Raw genomic sequence first — 22,320 nt, forward strand, 5'->3', positions numbered from 1 at the left:
TAGAAGCCGTTTAGTGGTCGTTTAGTGGATTTGTGGCACTTGGGATGTCTTAAATTGAAGCATTCATTGACAACATTTAAAGAAAATACTTTTTGTTGTTACTATTTATTCTTAATAATTTGCTAGTCTTAAGGGTTTCACACTTTTTCTTTTTCTTCGTCCTTTTGTCCCTCCTCTGGAGTGCCACAGGGCTGCGTCTTGAGCCCTCTCTTATTCGTACTTTTTGTTAGTGATGTTCATGAAATTCTCCCGTCCGAAGGTCATTTACTGTATGCTGATGATTCAAAAATATATTTAACTATCAGAACGCACAGCGACTGGCTCCAGGAGTTTCTGAACTCATTCTCTTTATGGTGCTCCTACAACCAGCTAAGTATTTGCCCTGAAAAATGCTCTGTAATATCCTTCTGTCATAACCGCAACCCTATCCATTACGAATATTCGCTCTCCAATTCTGTGCTGTCTCGAACCTCCCTTATACGTGATCTTGGCGTCCTTTGGGATGATAAATTTTCACTAAACGAACATTTAGAGTCGGTGGTCGCAAGTGCTTCTAGAACGCTGGGGCTTATATATAGACTCACCAAAGATTTTCGTGATCCACTTTGCCTCAAGTCACTCTATTGTTCTTTAGTTAGATCTACATTGGAATACGCTTCAGTGGTCGTTGGTCCAGTCCGTTCTGGATGGATCTCAAGATTTGAAAAGGTTCAAAAGCGTTTCACTAGGTTCGCTTTTCGACGAATGGCTGGCCCCAATGCCGATATGCCCAGCTACGAATCTCGCTGCAATTTGCTAGGTCTGGAATCCCTGGAAGTAAGACGCTCCCAAGCGCGCGTCCTTTTCATCGGACGCATGCTCAATGGGCTTATTGATGCTCCCACTCTCCTTGAGAAGATTGGCTTGTACGCACCCTCCAGAAATTTAAGGGCACGTAGCGCACTAAACATGGTTTCTCGACAAACCACATTTGGTTCCAACGAGCCTCTTCTCCTGTGTGTTCGCACTTTCAATACTAGCACAGATCCTCCCCACCCCCGTTTATAATCCTTTATAATCCTTTTCCCTGATACTCTTCCTTATCCTCTTTATTTTATCATCCTCTTTTTTCCGACTATCATATCTAATCTTATTTACTCTTCTTTCTTATGTTTGTATTTTAATCCAATATCTGATTTCATGTGCTCAAAAGTTCGCTTTAGCATTAGGAATTAAGATAGGTTAAGTTAGGAATTAGTTAGATTTAGGAATTGTGAAACCATCAGGCTGACAATTTGAATAAACTTGAAATATGAAATATGAAATATGAAATTGTGTTCCTAAAACTTTGAATACAAGTGGTTTAAGAACTCGCAAAGACGCAGGTGGAATTTCAACCCGCTTTACCCGGCGGTTCTGGAGACTCCAAAGTTGGTATATGTCTGTCGCAGCAAGTTAATGGGGTTAGAAATGCTTAAACACCACAACTTTCAGGCACAACGACTGCTAATGACTTGATCATCAAACCACTGGTCAAAATAATGTTCTTTGAGACTAGCACTATCACTGATTTCAAATCAATTCAATCGGCGATGACGGTGGTTCCTTTCAACAACGGCAAAGTTCCTTTTTCACTGATTTTACGATCTTCTGCCAAAGTACATATCGCGGCTACATCACAGATATGAAGTACACGGTACAGCAACACAAAGACACAGCACAGCAAAGAGAACCGAACACGATCGAAAAGAAACCTATACTGGGACAATCATCCCATTCAAATTACACTGTCACTTCGTCACACTCGCTTTCTTTGATTCATGGCGTGACTCTTTAGCCAGAATAACGCAAGTCCCCCACCCCAACAGCTTAATCTTTTTAGGATTATCGTTAGGAGCAATAAAAGATTATCAGCAGTTTTTGGTAGGTGCGTTTACCGTTTTTGAATCGGTTCTGAAACTTTAACTTACAAATGTTAACCTCTTCCCTTAGACTCTTACTAACTGTTTCCGGCACTCGGTTATCGTCCTATTCGATGTTGCTTGATTGCAGGTCGCTTCTGTTCTGACCCCTTTCTTCGTTTAACTGACATTCTACAATTTTCGCCTAATCTATTTTCGCCCTGCCAATGATGCTCGAATATCAGGCGCGTCGAACGGTCTTGTCAAAGTGCAGAGAGCCCTCCGAAGAGCAGTATAACCTGATTAAAATAACCAAGATTCCCACAGCTGAGATCTCGGCTATGATCTCGGTTAATCCTTGTTAACCGAAAAACTCGTCTAAAAATGACCTATGACAGATTACGTGTTTAACCGATATTTTGAGTTAGGAGAAACTGAGATATCAGTAAACTAGAAGATTGTCGAATATAGCTAATAATTGTTTTTTATAGCCTAAAACTGTTGTATCGTTTTGGTATCTTATAACAATAACACATAAAGTCCGATAACATATATTTATTCTGAATAGAAACATTAATTTGTAACTACAGCACATAAGAAGCTTCCACCGCTACAGCTTTTAGCTCCAGTTGTTTTACTAAATATTATAAATTTATCACAAGCTGTAATAGAAATATGAACAAATAAGTAAATATTAAGTAAAAAAACGTAGTATCTTACATAATATTGTTCCTGAATGTGGAATATTTGCTGCATTTATACTATAATTCGACTAAACTTTGTATCTCTGACACACGAAAATAACAAGATGAATGACAGATCGATTACCGAATCTCGGCAAACACAATACAGGCGGTCCCCGAGATACACGGTACCTCTTATACGCGGATTCGGAGATACGCGGTTTTCTAAATTTGACAATTCTTTGAGCAAATTGTACTGATTTGACACATCAATTTTAAATTGCCAAATAATTTCCGTTTTGATCGAATGTTAAAAACTATTTCAAATGGTTTAAAACTGTTATATTCAGTCAGAATCATATCAACTAATTCATAAAGTAACTATAACCTCCCCCTACTTGCAAAATTACACGAACATTACTAATATTTTAGCTGGAAACCACGAGATTCGACTTACGCGGAAATTCGAGATACGCGGTATTTTGTGGCCGTTTTCGGTCCCCATTAACCGTGTATCTCGGGGACCGCCTGTAATTTAACCGAGATCTCGGTCAATTTGATAATTGAGATCGGTGACAGCATCGTTAAAGAACGAGCGTGGAAAACCACTTTGCCGAGATTCAGTAAAAAAAATGAAGTAAACTGTATTTTCGGTTATTCGTAAAACTCGTTGTCGGAAATTCAGTAAAGAGATATCAGTAAACTGGGCAATAGCTGATTGATTTCGGCAATATTTTTAACCGAGGTCGCCGAATATTTTTTAGTGTGTTGCTCTGAATCCTGATTTGGATGATCTCCTGGTACGATGCCTGGTATTTTGGTCCGCGCTAGTAGCGTTTCGATTGGTCGCAGCATCCCTCAAAGGTAGCGGAAAGAGCGAGAGAAAGGATACTCACTCTCTTCGTCATCTTTCCTCTCGTATGATAAGAGCATCCCTTCATATTTTGTGATTTGTGATATCTATACTATTTCAACATAAATTCAACTGTTTTACACTTCTTTCGTAAAAACAACATCACAGATGTAAATTATATACGTTTTCGATTTATTCCATTCGCTATCAATTCCTTTGCACCGTCCGAACCGTCGCTTGGTTTCTCCTTTCGTTAACCCTTAGACCTCTCTTCCTCTCTTCCGTCCTTCCTTCCTTCCAAATGTAAAGAAAAACAGACAATCTAATAATAAATAAACGGGTTTTTTTGCATACTACTATCATCACTTCTCTCTATTCTCTTACCCAACTAACGCATCCCCTACCAGAAGTCTTTTGCACCCATTGCACCCCTCAACCAAAATTTAACAACACAATCACACACCATTTTCGTAAGGCAAAACAGCAACAGCGCGATGAAATGGGATGATGTACTCACTTCCCGTTACCCTTTGCTGCTAGGTTCAGTAGTGTGTTCAGGCGTTCGGCTTTTTTTTTTGTTTGGTAGCTGAGTGAGTTTGCTGAACAGTACACACTGATTGCACAAAGGTTAGCAAAAACTTTGATCAAAATCAAAGAGCAAAGGATGATTGCCGCATGCCCTGTAACGGACAATCGTTTGTGACTAAAAACAAACAAAAGAAAGCACCAAAAACAATCCAAATCCGGCCACCTCTGTTTCGTGTTTTTCCAACAATCTTTCGCTAATCGCTAATCATTTTCTTTTGTCAGTCAAATTTATTCCTAAACATGTATTTATGTGTTGCCCCTTTTGTGCCTTTTGTGAATAGTTTACCCAAAAAAACAGCCGAAATTGGATGCATCTTTATACATTTACAAAACACAACAGGGTGTTAGAAAACGCGCTACAGGCAATATAAATGGCCCCTTCTTCCGGAAAATACCTTCTCACAGACTATTGCTTTCGGGTTTCTTCGCCCTCTATCTCCCTATGATCCCGCACACACCCACCAAACGTTCAATTGCACGTGTACACCAAAAGATGATGTGTTGGCTACTTTCCTGCTCGCGTCACTATCGCGTGTTTCACTATGTCCTAAATTGTTTGTATCATACTGTTTTCTTTTCGCCCCCATTTTCCATTCCCCATGCGCTTGTGTTCTACTATCACGCACTACTTACTTTCTAAACGCGGTTCGATCGTTCGATGCGTGATTCGATGATGAATGGGGCTTGAATTTCATTATTCTAAACGCGTCTACTTACCGGCTAACCCTAACACAGTGTGGAGAACACCAGCCGGAGGAGTGAATGATAGACGATGGGTAGGTGTTGTTGGGGTGGAGTGGAGCTATTTACACGTATTACAATTTAGAACGGCGTCTTGCATCATTCCTCCTCCTGCCGCGGAGCCGGTTTAGTAATCGTCGTTAAAGCACAGCACGAAGTAACGATATCGGGGATCGATCCAGTAGTATAGCTAACTGCAGGAGGGATGGGTGCTAACTAGGGTGAGGGAAGTGTCCTTAAATCTAACCTGATCTCTCGCAACAAATGTGATGATGCAAACGCCTCCGTGTGCGGCTCCGTGAGAATGAGCGAACTGCTGCGGCACTGTTAGCTCTCACACACGCATACCCACTCAAGCTATCTCCTTATCGTGTACTCTCTTTCACTGCTTATAAATATATATGGTATTGACAATTAACCACGTGCTGCGGTTGTGCACGTTTGGAGTTCAGTTCTGTTTGTGTGTGTGTTTGCCTTTGCTTACTTTGCTTCGCAAGTCCTTGGTATAGTTAAACACTACCCCACCGCACACTTTGTCGGCGTCGTGCAACGAACGCTCCAATAGGGAGTCCCCGCTAGGAACCGAGGCATCTTTGATCAATGATCCTTCTCCTGCTGCTGCTGCTGCTGCTGCGGCTCTTGAAGCAAGAGCGCAGCGAAATGCAATCCTTGTCGACCAACCTTCGCAACGCGGGATGAAAGCCTTTGCGTTCTTCCTGATATTACTGTGTCTCTGTATGTATGCACGCGTGGCTTTATTGCCTTGTGCTTGGCGGTGGTAACGCGTCTTCCATGTCCGATACGGATCCACCTAGCTGGTGCGCCGAAGCATTATTTGATTGATTACCTATGGAAATTTTATGAAAAAGGAAAAAGATTAGTGAAAACACAATTCGACTTTCATACATAAAAAGACACGGAAAATGAAATAAAACAGAGGCTAAAGCATTCAAACACGGCTGATAAAAGCACAAAAGCAAAAACGAACGAAAATAAAATCTACGACAAATTGATTTTCTAGAAATGAACGAAAAACGGACCAAGTTATTGTAATCAGTGCTGTAAAATGTCATGAGTATCACAAGATTTTCACCAACGAAAACAATGAACATAGGATATGTCACCGACAAACCGACGTGACACTGGCGTTACAAAAGTGTCCCACACGAAAGTACTGTCATTTACCAGTGAGGCGAACACTTCTGTCAAAGTAAGCTCTGTTCACTGCTGCTTCGATGTAAACAACTTTTCTAAATACAAATGGCGAAGGTAGTGTGAGGCAAGATTTTGTGAGAATAATTCGACAAAACACACAGGAAAATCATTTTATAAGTTTTCAAATCAATGCAAAAGATGTGAGAAGTACATAAAACAATACGCATTGGAATTTGCGAAGAAAAACAAAAAGAGAGTTTAGCAGTTTCTTATCTGTGCCAGTGTAGTAAGCGAATCATTATAGAGATGGCGCTAGTGTTTAACGTATTTTCATTTGAAATAAGGAGACAACTTGTGAAGCTCATTTTGTTCGAAGTGTCACGTCGGTTTGTCGGTGATATCCTACCACGGATGCTCACTGCTGATAGTCAATAAAAGTGCGTCATGACATGCTGAACACGACATGTGAATTCTTGAGTCCAACGCGATACTCTGACTGACAAGCTTAGCTTAATGCCGGCGCACGCATTATCATGATTTTGTACCGGCTGTGAACAGTGCTGCCAAATGCCACTGTTTCAATCATCAACAGTCATGACTAGTGATGTGCTGTATGGAGCGCACCCACGACTCCGATCCGACTCCGACTATTGTTAGTTCGGTTCCGACTCCGGCAAAATGGAACTACTAGATCCGCCCGGAGTCGGAGTCGTTCGGAGTCGTCCGGAGTCGTCCAGAGTCGTCTGGAGTCGAACGACTCCGGACGACTCCGGACGACTCCGACTCCGGGCGACTCCTGACGACTCCGAACGACCCCACGACTCTGAACGACTCCGAACGACTCCGAACGACTCCGGACGACTCCGACTCCAGGCGACTCCGACGACTCCGAACGACTCCGAACGACTCCGAACGACTCCGGACGACACCGACTCCGGGCGACTCCGGGCGATTCCGGACGACTCCGGGCCTTTTCGGACGATTCCGAACGACTCCGGATATTGCAGCGCGGACCTACCTTCCGGAGTCGATTCCGAATTTATCGGAGTCGGATCGGAGTCGACTCCGGATTTTTGCCAACTTTACCCATCACTAGTCATGACTGAAACGAAGCTCAAATCAGATCACGTACACAACTGAGATGATCAGTGACTATACTCAAACAGTTGGTGGACCAATCACATGCTTGTGACATTTTGTTTAGCACCCAACTTTTGGTCACTCACTTGGTCACGACATTTTTGTCGGCGATAATCACGACATTACTGGAATATATTTGGCGCGTGGGCTCTAGCAATAAAATGAACATGCTTTCTCCCTCTATCTGTTTTGATTATCTGTCGGGTCAAACAGAGCGAGAAAACATGCTCATTTTGTTTCTTGGAACCACTCGCACGCAATGCATATCTCCCATGACCATCGCGATGATCACCGACTGAAAATGTCGCGACCAAGTGACTGAACAAGAGTTGATCGTACACAATGTCACCAAGCATATAATGGTCGCACCAACTGTTTGAGGCTCGCCTCTGATCTTTGCAGTAGAGCTCGTGGCGCTGAGATGATTTTGTTTCAGCCAGAATTTGTCATGACTATGTCAGTGACATTTTGCAAAATTGATCTCAGCAAAAAAAAGTCGTGATATAGTGACTGACCAAGCGATGGTCGCAAACATGTCATGAGCATATATTAGTCACACCAATCGTTCTGAGTATCACCTCTGATTATCACAATTGAGTACGTGACGCTGATATGGATTTTGTTTCAGTCAGATTTTTTTATGACATCGACAGTGACATTTTGCAGCACTGATTGTAATACAACATAAAAATAAAGACAATAACAAACACGATCAAGAGATAAAACACTACACGTGCATGTTTGTAGCTAGTCAATGAACAAAAAACTCCAATCAAGAAACACGACGATAGGAAAGAAAACATGAAAAAAAATCACACCAAACGGCACACGAACACTCAGACAAAACTGACCTAAAAAACCAAAAGTAGCGCCGTGCGAAAGCAAACTTATCTAATTGACGCTGCTGCGGCAACTGCTGGACTGAGGTGTCTTAGAATTACAAACAACAATTGTAACAACTTTGATTCCACCTTCCAGCAAGCACCGCCGCGCGTCCTTCAATTCGTAACGATAGTGGTAACACACACACATACGTGGTAAAGTACGCCACGCACAGAGAGAGAGGGAGCGTTACGAACCGAAGGACACCACCAATTAGATAACCTCACACGTCTGTCGGCGCCGTTAGGAGGCGGCGATGGTCGAGGCGGCCGAGAAGGCAGCGCTACTACTGCCGCCGGTACTGCCGGCGGGACCACCGACCGGTGACCGCTGCCCATCGTCCGTACCGTTACCGTCCGAGCCGGAACTCTCGCTTAGCTCTAGCTGACAGCCTGCGCAATATGTGTGTGAAGAAGCGGAAGGTCCCGCAACACCCCCGTGTAAATGGCAAAATGAAACACGCACACACACATTCCCGATGAGATTGATGGTTGAATGGAGCGCGAACGTTTGGTTTTGTGGTGGAGAAAAGATCGAAAAAAGAGCATCAAACGGTGTAGTAAATTGGCGAGTCATAAAAGTCAAGCGAAGAAACAGCCACAAAGCGCGTACTATCGCGTAAGCGGAAACGAGTACGGTGGAGATGGAAGTGGGAGCAACAATCAAGTGAAGCAACGTTTTGCCCTACCTAGCACCACCGCTTCGACGCGTGCCCGATCCCGATCGATGTAGAACGCGGTCACGAGGAAGAACACGCCGCCGAGGATCTCCACGAAGCAGGTGGAAAACAGCGCGTACTGCAGCGCGCGGAACTGCACCAGCGGCGAATCCTCTGCCGGCGGGCTGGCGGCCTGCAGCATGGCCACGGTCGAGTTTTCGGCCAGCTGCGACAGGACGGCAATCGAGTGGGAGGGCGACGATTCGACGCTCGGGTGGTACGCATCGGTTGCGACGGCATCGTGCACGATGCGAAGCACTCGCTTGATCGATTCCGAAATCTGCGAAAAAGTGGACAAAAAGGCAATGATTAAAACCCTCCGAACTAGAGCGGTTGCGGGCAAGTACTTACCACACCCACGAAGTACGGGCTGCCAGCATCACCGAATGCGTGCGAGATAAGAATCTGGAAGGCCTCTGCGGTCGATCGTCTCGTAGGCACAACGACGTACTGCGAAGAAAAGATAAAAGATGATTAGTATGAAATTTTCGTGTAGGGATGATTAAAAGCGAATTAAGCAGTGGATTAAGAGAAAGAGCGACCAAGAGAGAGCTTCACGATAACGCGACAGACGGTTTATGGGAGCACTCGCAACAAATTTAGATGTTTGCGCTACTGCTCGCAAGATGGCGCTGTGCGCAGTTGAGAGATGGAATGCGTGCACGCGCGGGCACGGCGCAGACAGTGCGCGGAACAGGTTTCGCTTTCGATTGGTATTTTTAAACGCGTGTACATTTGCGTGCAAACAGCTGACTGTCATTGACCGAGCAACAACAACAAAAAGCAAAACAAAAAAACATTGTTTTCACACACTGTTCCTTACTGTGTGATTGATATTGTTCTATCCTCACGCGGAAGAGGTTGTGTAGTGAAATTGTAGCAAAAACGTCTTTTTTCGTAACCGTAACCAATCCATCTTCCTTGCTTCGTGACAATCTATGCACCGATGCTACTGAGGAATGTGTGTGGTGGTACTACAAACATGTACGTTGAGCCGATACGTTGGGCGATCGTAGCAAGGACAGACGATATTTACCACCTTCTTCCTGTGCTCAGCAACAGGGAGGACAGAAATTAAAAAAAAAACAACAAAAAAAACTGTCCAAAAGTTTATCAAACAAGTAATTTTCTTTGCAAAATCTCTGCCGCGTTTTGTCGTCGATGATTGGGAAGCTCTCTTTCTCTTGAAATTTTATAAAGTAATTAAGCATGAATTGATGCTGATTTTAAAAGCTTACAATGACGATTAGTTTACGTAAAAGCACACAGAGAAAAAATCTACATTTTAATTGGAACGCACACACACAAGCACACACATACACACATACACTTACGAAAAACTACCTTCACCAGGGGATGTATAAGTTATTTTAAGGAATAAAAGGACTATATTCAGAAAGGTATTTTGATATGAGAGAAACAGATTTTATCTCCTCAATTCTCAAAAGCACTAGAAGTAATCCAGGGATTTGAAGGTTTTTATGAAAACACTCTGGATTGAATGGAATCAGTTCGAAGGAAGTTGAAAAGATCCCGATAGCAGTTAATAAATGATCAACTTTCATTGTAAAAATGCTACAAAATGCTTGTTTGTGCATTGCAAAAGGCAAGGTCAAATATAGCAGGACAAGGTCTTAATCTATTTACAAAACATGAAATATATCACATTCCATTCCTGCTTGAATGTTACCAACAGTTCACCATAAACCTTCACCATATTTAGGATTAGTTTACCTTAAAAACCAGCAGAATTAGGATTATTTACTAGGAAAACAGGGAAGCGAAAGTGTGCGTGCGTGCGTGCGTGTGTGCTCGTTTGCTCTCGTGTTTGCGTGTGTATTTATAATCTAACCAAGTACCCAAAAGGACACAAAAGCAGCAGCAGTAGTAGTTAAAGCGACGAACGATTACAGTGTTCTTAAGATATGGACAAATAGAGAGACTTTTGCAGTAGTACAGTGAGGCACAAGAACATGTGTTAAAGTATTAGCCGACTAGTGAAGCAGAAGAGGACTAGTAGTTACAGAGATGTGGTAGAGCACAGCACATAGCTTTTGGGTCCAAAGAGTGAGAGAGCGAGAATAAAAAAAAAAACACACACACAACAGTGTACTGGGAAATTGGTGATTGTCTCTTACCAGCAGAATGTCCGCTACGATCGCCCAATTGAGATTGAGGGCAAGTTCGCCGAAAAAGATTAGCGCATACGTCGCGTAAATGTTCGCCCGCACCGAGAACATGGCGCCGACCAGCAGGGGCGCGCTCAGAAGCAAACCGGTCGCACAGATGTACGGGTCGGCCTTTACGTTTTTCGCGTTCAGCCGCTGGGACAGGTACGACCCGAGCGGCACACCGATGATGCCGGTCGTCATTGTAATTGCGCCGAATATGAACGACACCCTTTTGGTTTGCGTGTGTGTGCGAATGATTTAACGTAGTATTGTGATAATATGTGCAGAGGAGGGAGCATAGATTGTCACGGGCAGGCAAGATCGGAACGACATTGTACGACAAATTCAGAACACGGGCGCGCAGGATAAAACCATCACATAAAGGAATAGAAGAGAAAGGGTTCCGAAAAGAAAACGAAAAGAAAAAAAAGGGAAAATTTGATTAATTTTGAGCGAGGCAGGAAGCTGTAGAAAAATAATTATTATAAAAACAGGAATGCTAAAATAAGGCTCGACTAAAATTGTTCCAATATGCCACAAACTGCCGCTAGGTCTGTCTGCGCATCCTTCGTTATCGTGTACGCCTCTTGAAGCTTGCTCTTTCCACGCTTCCATCGCTGTTTGCTACCATCGCTTACCAGCAGCATGTCGGCCACTATCGGCCAGGACAGATTGAGTGCCACCTCGGCAAAGAACACCAGCGTGAAGCACCAGCCGCCGCTGTACTTAACCACCACCAGGCCCAGATAAATCAACGGCGAGCTGGTGATCAAGCCGGCCGCACAAATCAGTGGATCTGCATTCCTATAGTGTGGCCGCAATCGGCTCGATAGCAGTGTGCCAAGCGGTACCCCGATCAGCCCAGCCACCATCGCGACGGTTCCGAACTTGTACGAAACGCTTAATGGGAGTAGGAAAGTATGGACACGTTGTAACGCTTTCATTAGAACAAAAAATAAACGGCGCTGGCACGGGATTACTCATCCGCCTTCCTAAAAAGAAACAAAGAAAATCGTCCCGGGGAACGCTCCGGAGCATCCCGGTAAAGAAACTTCCGGGCTACTTACTCGTTAAGTGTAACATGCTCGTTGCCCGGTTGCGAGATCAGCCCCAGATGGATGAACTTCGGACCCCACCAGGCCAGCGCACCGGTCACGAACGCCACGCAGGTAAAGCCGGCGGTCGACAGCATGAACGAACGGTTGCGCATGATCGCCTTCACGTCCTCCTTGTACGAGGTGGTCTGCATGTGGTGTGTGCCCTCGCTCTGGCCGCGCTGCGGGTCCCGCAGCATCACGATCAGCACCACCGCGATCGCACCCAGCACCGGCGTCACGCGCAGCGACCATACCCACGAGTTCATAATGCTGGCCATCTTGGCACCGACGATGTACCTACAATGGAAGAATGTCATATTAATATCCTCTTTAGTCCGCTCTCGTGGAGTGTTTCCAGCTCAACCTACCCTAAGCCCGATCCGACCGGGATGGCGAAGTAGAACAGGGCCAGCATCCTCGATCGCATCTCGCCGACGAACAGGTCGGAGATGATCGTGGGCGCTATCGTGCTGTAGGACGCCTCGCCAATGCCGACCAGCGCCCGGAACGTGATGAACCACCCGAAATGGTCCATGTACGAGCCGAGCAGGGTGGTCGTGCTCCAGAGCGACACGCCCAGCACCATGATCCATTTGCGCGAGTACCGATCGCCCAGATAGCCGAACAGCGGTGCGAACACCATGTAGGACAGCACGAACGCGGTCTGCAGGAGGCCACCCTCGTCATCGCCGATCTTAAAGTGGTCCTGTATCTCTGTCAGTACACCTGGAAAGGGAGCGGAAAAAACAGGAACACGTTAGCAAATGGCGAGTTAATGGCACGCGGGGGGGTTAGCATCATTATTAGAGGGTTTTTGCGAGAAAAGGAAAAGAAGAAGCTCCATATCTAATTGAACCACACGGAGACGTTAATGGAGCTGTGGTAACAATCGAGCTGGTCGTCATGAGACGTGCGCGAAGACGTCACAAAAATAGAGATCGCATGATCGGTTGCGCGAGTGGCAAAAAAAAGGCGTAAAGGTAAGTTGGAACGAATCGTCACCAAGGTGTGTTGCCTCTTTGCGCTTCCGTTGACGCAAATCTTGGATGGATAAGAACGTATTTTCTGTTTTGATGTAGTGCCCAACACCTTTGAAATGCTCTCAATTATTTCACTGCTTGGCAGATAAAGCTTGTTCAATTGCTTGCGGGATGATGATCGTTGAGCAGTGCAAGGATCAATTTATCCATTTTAATACTGCAGTTGAAGAGAGAGAGAGAGATACCTTTTCGGGGAAAGAGATTTTGCATAAATCGATTCGACTACTAAAAATAAATAAATAAACTCATCATCATTAAAAATGCAACTCATTTGCTCTGCTATCGATTAACCTTAAGGGTTAATTAGGTATTAAATATGCTACGAGCTGACCCATGTCGCATCCTTTTATCGAGAAAAAAATGCCTTTCGTGGTGGAATGTTAATTAATTCCGTTTGAAGTGTTCTATTTGCTTTTCCACCCCGTCCAAAATGCAATTAAAATGCATCGTTTAACCTTTGTTTACGCTGCAGCCGCTGCAAGTTCAATCGAGTTCCGTGTATGAATTGCCGCTCCGGGGGTCAAATTTCACCCGCCCAATTATTTACGAAGCAGCAATACGGTTAAAAATGCCCTTTTGCACTGGGATGACAGACTGTTTTAACAGATAAATCGTTGCTCAAGATTGGGGAATGCATGCATGCCCCTTCCGCTGTCGTAATGAGAGACACTGTGCACCCGGGTGATCGAAGAATAGCGCCAGATCGGATGATCGGTCCGTCAGGTTCACGTGATACGGTTGTAAAGGAAGGCGCCCCCTCGTATTGACGACTTTGAACCTTTGAAGGACCACGCCAAAAAGCAAATACAACAACCAAACCAAAGAAACGCATTGACCGGGGGGAGCACTGATTAGTGACACTTTGTTGAAGGAAAAGCAGATCGTCGTGATGCGACGTGACAAGGAGAGCGAAAGACAGTGCCGCCTGTTAAAAATAGGGTGTATTTTTATTTCCGTTCTATCCGCAGCCAAGCGCGGCCAAAAGAGTGGTGGTCAACAGCACACCAAGGCGATGGCCGGCAATGACACGCGGTTGCATCATCCGCCGGCTTGGGTGGCGAAGAGCACACAAACACAGCACCGAACGTCATAAAGAATGCTCTTACTCGATGGATGGTTGGTAGAATTTCGCCTTTTGATTCTTTTTACGAGCGGGAACGGATTAGGGAACGTTTTTGAAATATGCCAAAGGGATTACTTAGGCTTTTAGTATTTATTATTATTTTAGGCTTTTAGTACTTCAAAGTGATTACTCAGAATTCTTGAGGGATCAGTTTGTTAAAGCTATTTTGGTGAACAATCATAATTCAATGATTAAAAAATGTAAATTGAATGCATACTGAGAACAAACAATCAATTCTCAGCCAACAAGAAAATCAATCACTTGATCGAATCATGTCGACGAATGTGATCGCAACTGATCACGCGGTAAATAATGCACGTAAATGGTCGTAAACGGTCACACCGACGTGCTAATGGAAGGAGCCAACTGTCAAGGCGCAAATCAGCAATATCAGCAAGTCCAGGACGAGGTGACATCGTCGTGCGTGCCCGTCCCACGCTCTCCTTCTCAATGGACGGCATACATAACCTCAATTGTTCTTAAATTTAATTGATCCAACAATTCACCTCATCGTGGGAAGAGTCACCCGGCCCGCCGGCCGGTCAACTTGTTGCGTCCAAAAGGGCCCACACATGGCCGGAATGTCTCGCGCGGAGCGTCCATCTGTGCGGTAATTGACAAATTGGATTGGTAGCCCGGTGGCGGTGAAGGTTAGAACAGAAGTCAATCAACCCCGTGGCGATCACATTGATGATCAAGTTTGCCAATATATTACGCCCCAGGAGGATATCAATTGATCAAAGGTTGACCCACGTTCTCACGGTCAGAACGGTTTGTCAAGATCATGTACGTGGATCGTGCGACTGATTTTGAAAACACAGTTTTCACCAGTCCGTCGGGTCGATTGCAGATGTTTGTAAGTTTTCGCAGTGTGAACTGATCCTATTTACGGGGCGTTAGTTAGAAGCGCATTCGCGTTTTGGTTCAATGCCAGCCTGCTACCAAGTTTGAGTCATTGGTTTAATTAATTCCAATTCGGATGCAAGATAAACAAAGCGTCTGTGCAGGCAACGCCAATCCTGCTCGATCGTACGATACATACGGAGACCTTGAGTTTACTCTTCCTCTCTAATGGCGATTCTTCTTCTCAGTCTTTTTCAGCAGAAGTATAGATTGAAAAGAATGGCAAAGATGTAAAAGAAATGCTTTCGAAGTACAGTACCGATCGCGTGATCGCGAGCGCACATGACCACGTATGTCGGAGTATGCCACAACAGTCGGCAGATATAAAATGCGTTTCTTTTTACAAAACCAGAAGAGCAGAGCTCGTTTTTAAAACTACAGTGAGAACGTGCGTTCCCCTTTTCTTTATGTTTCGCTTCTATTTTTTTAAAAACCGTTCCGTGGTTTATGCTGCAAAGTGCATCCGCGATCGGGACGAAAAGAGAAGCAAGCAGCAAAAAAAACACCCTCAATCGTTGTAACATGAGGCAGACAACACTTCGATACGGTTAATTTGACTTTATTTGGGTGAAGCGTGACGGGTTTACGGTTCTGTTTTTACCCCAAGCCTCCTCAAGTAAACACAGGTTGAACTTGTTGTTGTGCTGAAGGTTCCAGCCAAGCTGCGTTCCCTCACAATGAAAGATGCACTCGACCCAATCTTAACAAAATGAGGGAATATATGGATGAACTTCTACGCGCCTCGTCCAGCCGACCGACAGGGGCGACCACAAGCCGCCACGCGGTTGAAAGCAAAACATTTACCCTTTTACCTCCATATGGCACCTGAAGCGGGAAGCTGGAGCTGTCGATTTATTGACATTATTTCGACGAAGGGGTCCGAGTGATATGATGTGAAGAGTTCATTAATGGGGAACTTGGAACTAGGGAAACCATAAAAAAATAATAAAAATCGTGTGTTCTTCTTTATTTGGGACGCCCACCAGCGAAGCGATATGCTTTCAGCTCGTTATGACTCCGTTTCCCTCATGATTGATCGTCGAGATGTCTAGCTTCCGTTTTCACTGACGGGAGCAGCAAAGTTTTGGAAGAAGGGTCGGCGGACGAACAAAAGGTATAAAAATAAAACGCACACACTGGAGATGCGGAGGACCGCATCAGAGCGAAGCGAAAAATGCATCGAATCGGAGGCGTTAATTGCGGCTGGAATCCATCACCCTGGAAGTGTAAGGATCCGGGAAAACAGAGCGATGAGCGTTAGGCTCGCGATGATTGATCGAATACAAACGTGGACCAGTTCTACATCCGCACTGGGCCTGCTGCTCGTACATCTTTTTTGAGTAAGATCTCGTGACGACGATAAAGCCCTACCATGATATCCATATTTAAAACAGAGGCAAACAAAAACCTTCATTCTATGCGCGCTTGCCACGCTTTGTAAGGGAATTCCAAATGGAACTGAGTGTGCGGAGGGGAAAACCCAGCCATATCAATCGCACTTGTCACGGGCCCGAAACGGAAACCTTTCGAGGCTATGAGATCACTAGATAGCGCTTCTCTCGACACTGTTTGGATGTTTTACAGCTGGTATGTTCATAAAGCTGTTTTATGCTCTCTGCCTTGCTCTCCTCTCTTTCTGATGGTACCAGAGAGATCCAGAGAACATCTTCACCAACCAGGAATCTTGTCGAGTGCCCGAAGACCGCGTCCAGATGTGTTAGAAACCACATGGTGGACACACCCCGACCACGACTCGGTTTCCAAAGTACCGGCTAAGCAAGTTGTTTGCTTTCGTAATCAACTCTGGGCCGGCCTCTTAAGACACCGGCCGACCGCAAAAGGTCAGTTTCGAGAGCAGGTGTGTGTGTGTGTGTGAGCCGTAGCAGCGGTGTCACTGAGGCCAACAATCTTATCTTACCTTGAGAAGGTGGTAATTTAAGCGCATTGCAAGACCCGCACAAGTCAACTATCTCTGACAACGGTTAATTATTGTATTGCAATGCTTAGAAGAGTAAGAGTGTAGCATGTAAATTGCTACAAGTGAAAGGAATTTGCTTGGTTGTGTGACGGCGGGATCTTCATATGGACGGCAGCCGGATCATCAAGTAACTTTTGCAACAAATGTTACCGAGTTTATACACTTACATAATCCACACCTTACCAAACGCGTGGTTGCATCGTGCGAAATTGGTGCGAGAAAGTCCACCGCGTGTGCAGGGAAAGGTCCCAGACCCAGACGACGGCGTCAGATAGATCATTTTATTATTAGCTCGCGCGTGCAACAACAACCCAAAAGGGAGCCGAAATTAAATGCCAAATGCACACGCGTCACGGGGGGGGGGGGGGGGGGGATAAGTGTACACCATCATCACACGGGACGACGGACTGACCCACATCAGCGGCACGGAGGGGGCATAAATTTGACATAACTTCTCATCTCGCTTGGCCTCTGCGCTAGCTAAAATATCTTGACCGCCCAATGTGTGCCAATGCGTGTGCGCATTCGTAACAAAGCAGTGGCGGACCGGTGCGCGCAGGTAACGCGTGAATGATTTCCACGGAATTTGGTTAGTTTTCACAATTTATCATTGTGAGGAAAGCAGCAAAAACAAAAAGCCCAGTAAATAGTAAACACTCTATCGAATGAGAGTGAAATTGCTTCATGATTTTCGATGCTGATGGCGTACTATTTAGTAACAATTGGTATTTAAAGTAATGGCCTAAGACAAGCCCATCGCTGCCAGGGACCAGCGTGTTCTTTACGTCAACGTGCTAAATGACAAAAATAAAATGTAGCGTTTAAAATCGATTCAAACTACCGTAAAAAATTATGAAAACGATGCAAATTACAAATTGAAAATCAGTTTAGCTAAATTCAAAAATCTTTTGTAAAGGTTGGTCCTTGGTGGACTTCAAGAAAATGGATTTCTATCAACTTTTCATTATTTCATATAGCAAAATTGGCAAAAGAGTGAAGATTCTGTCAAAGCAATGAAACAATAATTCAACCACAAATGATCTTAAACAAGTCGTTCAGAATTATGAAGAATTTTTTGAAATTAATAAATACTTTGAACCAGTACACCGTCCAACGGTAAGTGCACCGGGACGGCTCCGTGGTTTATTGAAAAGATGCAACGACTTCTACAACGGCAGAAAGTAGTTCGATACTCAAAGAAACTCAAAGAAACCATCCTCGCAAAAAAAACCTTTTTATTTACTAAAGTAGCCCTTTGAGGCATATTTACAGCCAGGTAAGGCAATAAGTAGGTTATCAAATCACACCAATTGTAAGAAAAAGAAGTTGCCAGTATAAAATAAAAAGGATCTTATCAAACTACATGCAATTTAGAATATTACAAGATAAAACATCGTTTGACTATTCTAGCAGCAAAGCCAGCTTTGGAATACCAAACAACAAACATTCCCACCTAATCTTGTGAGCCTTAAATCTGGTGCAATACTAATCGCCGCTAAGGGATTTAAAAAAGACTCAACAAAACTCCGTTTCAAACTGACTCAAACCAGTACGAGCGGTAAACGTCGGTCGTTTACTGTTCCTCTTATCAGGTCAGCCGTTTTCTTACCCCTACAACCTGAAGGGGGAGCGCTGAACGTCCATCATCGTTGGTAAGGTGATGCGTAGGTGATGGGACGCGACGCGTCATCAGCACGTGAAACGTGTTTTCTGATGGGATGACACACACGCACCCAAAGCAACAAACTCTCTGGCCCTGACTGTCGAGGGCGGGTGGATGGCGCCATCACCAATACCAGGGCAATCATCCCCCTTAGCGCCACGAACACACGGACACCGTCGTCTAGCCACGGCAGGGTACATCAGTCTGGACGTCGGTACAAAGTCGTTCACGTCGATACGTCGTTCCCACCGTTAGACGCATAAACCACCAACGAAGAACCAAGTGCTCGAAAAAACAGCAACAACTGCCTGAGAAAACGTGTGAATGGGTAAAAGCAAAGCGCCAAAAAACCTAACAATTGACCAAGAAATTAAGCTGGCCAATTTTAAACACCGAACGCGAGCAAAATAACGACAGTCCGGTAGGTTTAAACGCACCGACCAACGATAATAATAGCAACGATTAAGCGCAAAAAAAACGGCGAACGAGCGCGCGCGCACACGAAGAAGACAACCCCTGCCGGCCGCTGGGAAGGCCGTTTGGGGATGTGAAGGCCTCCTTCCCCGCCTTCCCTGTCCCACGCCCCAGAGTGACGTCATCCGGTGTGAGGCCGAAAAAGTTACCAACGCCGCTCTGATCGTACGCCGATTGGTCGATTTCGGATCGCGCCACTCTATCTATCGGGAGAGTTTTGCTGCACACACTCTTGGTCTTGTGTGTGTGTATAGCGGAAGGGGTTGCCTGCCTTTTTTCTCTCTCTTTTTGTTGTGTTTGTGGATGTCTGGGCTCGCTTCCCTTTCAACGCTCCCTCGGTTGTGTTTCATACCCCCCAATGGCACCATCCAAACAGCAAAAAATGGATCCACGCGGAATGTGTGCGCTGCGCTACAGATGCGCGTCTTTGCTCGGTGTTTCTGTGTGGCGTGGCTCTCTTAACGTGTGCCTACGAAGGGAGAAAGAGAGAGACTTACGAGAGGGTGCGTGCAAAAACACCACGTTACCCCACACGAATACACACATAAGGTGTAGGGCTTCTCTTTGAGGGTAGTATTGGGGTTGAGAAGAAGCTTTTCATTTCTTTAGCACCTACAAGCATCCGGTGCAAGAGAAGACCCAGTGTGCAGGGTTTTGCTAGATACTGTGCGCTTTAAAACTTCAGCATTTTTCTGTTTTACAACTGTCAATTCAAATTTTTCTCATTATCAGTAACGTATTCTTTGAATGTTAACATCTCAATGCAACGATCGCGACATATTTTTCAACAGCACAGCTGTCACACACATATAACAGTTGATGAAAAACATCCCAAATGTGTTGAATAATGCTGTTAACATTGGAAATTAACACAAATTACACTAGTTTCAAGATCAGTTATGCACAACTTAGTAAACGTTGCACATAGATAGCGTTAAGGGGGTTTCCAATTCACTTTTAAATGTGCACAACATTATTCACAGCCAGCAATATGATTTTCAACAGTTGTCACATATTGTATTTGCATCAAAATACATTTCCAGTTTTTACACATGATTTTCAACACAACACAAAGAACACGAGCTTTTGACGCGTTGAAAATCATGTGGAATAACTGAAAAAATATTGTGATGCAATTAAAACATTTGACAACTTAAAAAAAAACATCAAGCTAGCAGTAACAAATGTAAGTGTAAGTGTGTAAGTTCTTTGTTTTTACAGGGTTTTCAAAGACACTTTCGAATGTAAACATTGTTTATCACCGCGTGCAAGATATTTATCCACATCAATCTAATATTTCATTTCCGTCATAATAATTTTTAATTTCTTCAGCATGATTTTCATCACGACTCAAGCTCGATTGAGTTTGACAGTTCTTTGTTATATGTTGAAAATCAGGCGTTAGAGCTGAAATTTCATTTTGAAGCAAATAAACTATTTGACAGCTGTTGAAAAACATCTTGGATGCGGTGAATAATTATGTGCACATTCGAAAGTGACATGGAAACCCTGTAAGTCTGAAAAGATTGATTTAAATTAAAAAAATTAAATAATAATAAAAATAGCTGCAGTATGAATAAAAAAATAAGAGGGTTTAAGACTATATTTTTATTTAGTTGCAGTAAAGAATTACTGAAAATCATCTTGCCAGAATTAGTCCAACAAATCAACACCCTTATAGTGATGAACTAAACCCATATTCAGTGGACTTAATAATACAAAACTAACATTGGTAATGCCTGTAACCCTGCTCAAATGTGAGGGCTACATGTTAGCGGTGTTTTTACTTTACATTCTGCACGTTCTGAGCACAATCCACTGTGCCAGAGAATGCACTTTTCTCTCGCGGTAATGTAGCGGAACGGAAAAAGGGATTTGCCGATGTGCAAAAAGGCAAGCAAGCAAGAATATGCAAGGAATTTTGCAGCATTTTTATTTTTTTGCTATTGCACATTTGCTCGCAACCACACACCGCCCGTTACGAGCGCGTTTGCAAAAGCGTTTAAAAATAGTTACCGGCTCTCCGTTCGTTTGGGAACGTTGGAAACAGTCAAGTGCGCAAGTTAGTCCGGCTCAATTTAAAGAACAATTTTACTCTGGTTGGCCCCATCGACAGTGCGTGCAGAGTTGCAAAATATTGCATAGTGCGTTGTTCTTGTTGAACCTGCTTGCTTCATTCTGGTAGCGATTACGTTGGGTTTAGTTTCGCACAGTAACCTTCTTCTTTTTTGTTTTGTCCCCCTCTTGGACGGTGCATTATCAACCAAACAATGATAAGAAAGAGCTCATTAGATTTAAACAAACAAACTCAACAAGGTTCACCTCCTGGAGCAAACGGGGCATCGCGTTAGAGTGTTGCTTCTTCAGATTTCATGAATGGATGGTGATCATTCTGGGCGGTTAGCCGTACGTTAGAAGAGTGCATTACTCATCAGCTAAAATCGTACCCCTGGCCTTGTTGGAACACCATCGCGTGATTCAATGTTTTTCGTAAACATCGTACGATTCTTCGACAACAGACACAAACACACACCATGCCGGTACACGCAGGCGTGACCATCGTCATAGGCAAAACACACGGAACACGTGAGGTTGTTGTTGTTGGTTTGATTATGATGCGGGGGGTCAATGGAATAGAATAAAAAAAAAGAAGAGAAACAAAAATGCAACTCTTCTGGAAGTTGCAAGAACATCACGGTTTTTGCAGATACATCAGAAAAGTTCCAGCAATAATTTTGAGTGTTTATTTAATTAGAAATTGAACTTCGGAAATTTGAATTGAATACATCATGTTCACAATTTTCCAAAAATAATACAACCAAACACGTGACCAATTACTGAACAGCCGCAATGCAACAGATGGAAATTGGACATTTTAATGATACGCAAAACCAACACGCACTATTTGAATCCATCTAAGTGCGGGCAAGTTCTTCCACTTCCCAAACCGTTCTGTACCGTAAAAACACAACCAACTCGGGCCCCCCCCCCCCCCTGTATTCATCAAGGGCACCACTCCAGCAAGCGTCTCGCGGGAAAGCCAAAAACAGTGGCCGGCGGGAACGGGAAGTCACGAAAAGAAATGTGAAGTGGAACAGGAAGCACTAAAGCAAAAAGGAAAAGCAACACACACCACCGAACATGCTGGAGAAAACAACAGCCTTCATTAATGGCCTGTTGCTCATTGCAGCCGTGGGTTGGAAGGGTGGGAGTAGCCCACCAGCGCCATGT

The 22,320-nt window shown here is 44.3% G+C and overlaps 1 protein-coding gene across 3 annotated transcripts in view; it reads right to left on the reverse strand.

Moving 5' to 3' along the window:
* Nucleotides 1-3,587: 3,587 nt before the first annotated feature.
* Nucleotides 3,588-22,320, reverse strand: part of LOC120948446 (protein spinster) — a 38,156-nt gene continuing 19,423 nt past the window's right edge. Inside the window, exons 2-8 of one of the 3 annotated variants that reach the window (XM_040364771.2) lie at nt 12,277-12,634; nt 11,879-12,205; nt 11,450-11,711; nt 8,992-9,090; nt 8,611-8,920; nt 7,892-8,314; nt 5,487-5,592 (exon numbers count right to left, since the gene is read on the reverse strand). In XM_040364771.2, coding sequence (XP_040220705.2) covers nt 8,166-8,314; nt 8,611-8,920; nt 8,992-9,090; nt 11,450-11,711; nt 11,879-12,205; nt 12,277-12,634 — 1,505 coding nt within the window. In that variant the 3' untranslated portion in view covers nt 5,487-5,592; nt 7,892-8,165. Of the gene's footprint in view, nt 5,593-7,891; nt 8,315-8,610; nt 8,921-8,991; nt 9,091-10,778; nt 11,041-11,449; nt 11,712-11,878; nt 12,206-12,276; nt 12,635-22,320 lie in introns of all 3 variants that reach the window. The other 2 variants (XM_040364770.2, XM_040364772.2) reach the window with 2 other exon arrangements.

Source organism: Anopheles coluzzii, chromosome 2 (assembly GCF_943734685.1).
Source record: "Anopheles coluzzii chromosome 2, AcolN3, whole genome shotgun sequence".
Classification (NCBI taxonomy): Eukaryota; Metazoa; Arthropoda; class Insecta; order Diptera; family Culicidae; genus Anopheles; species Anopheles coluzzii.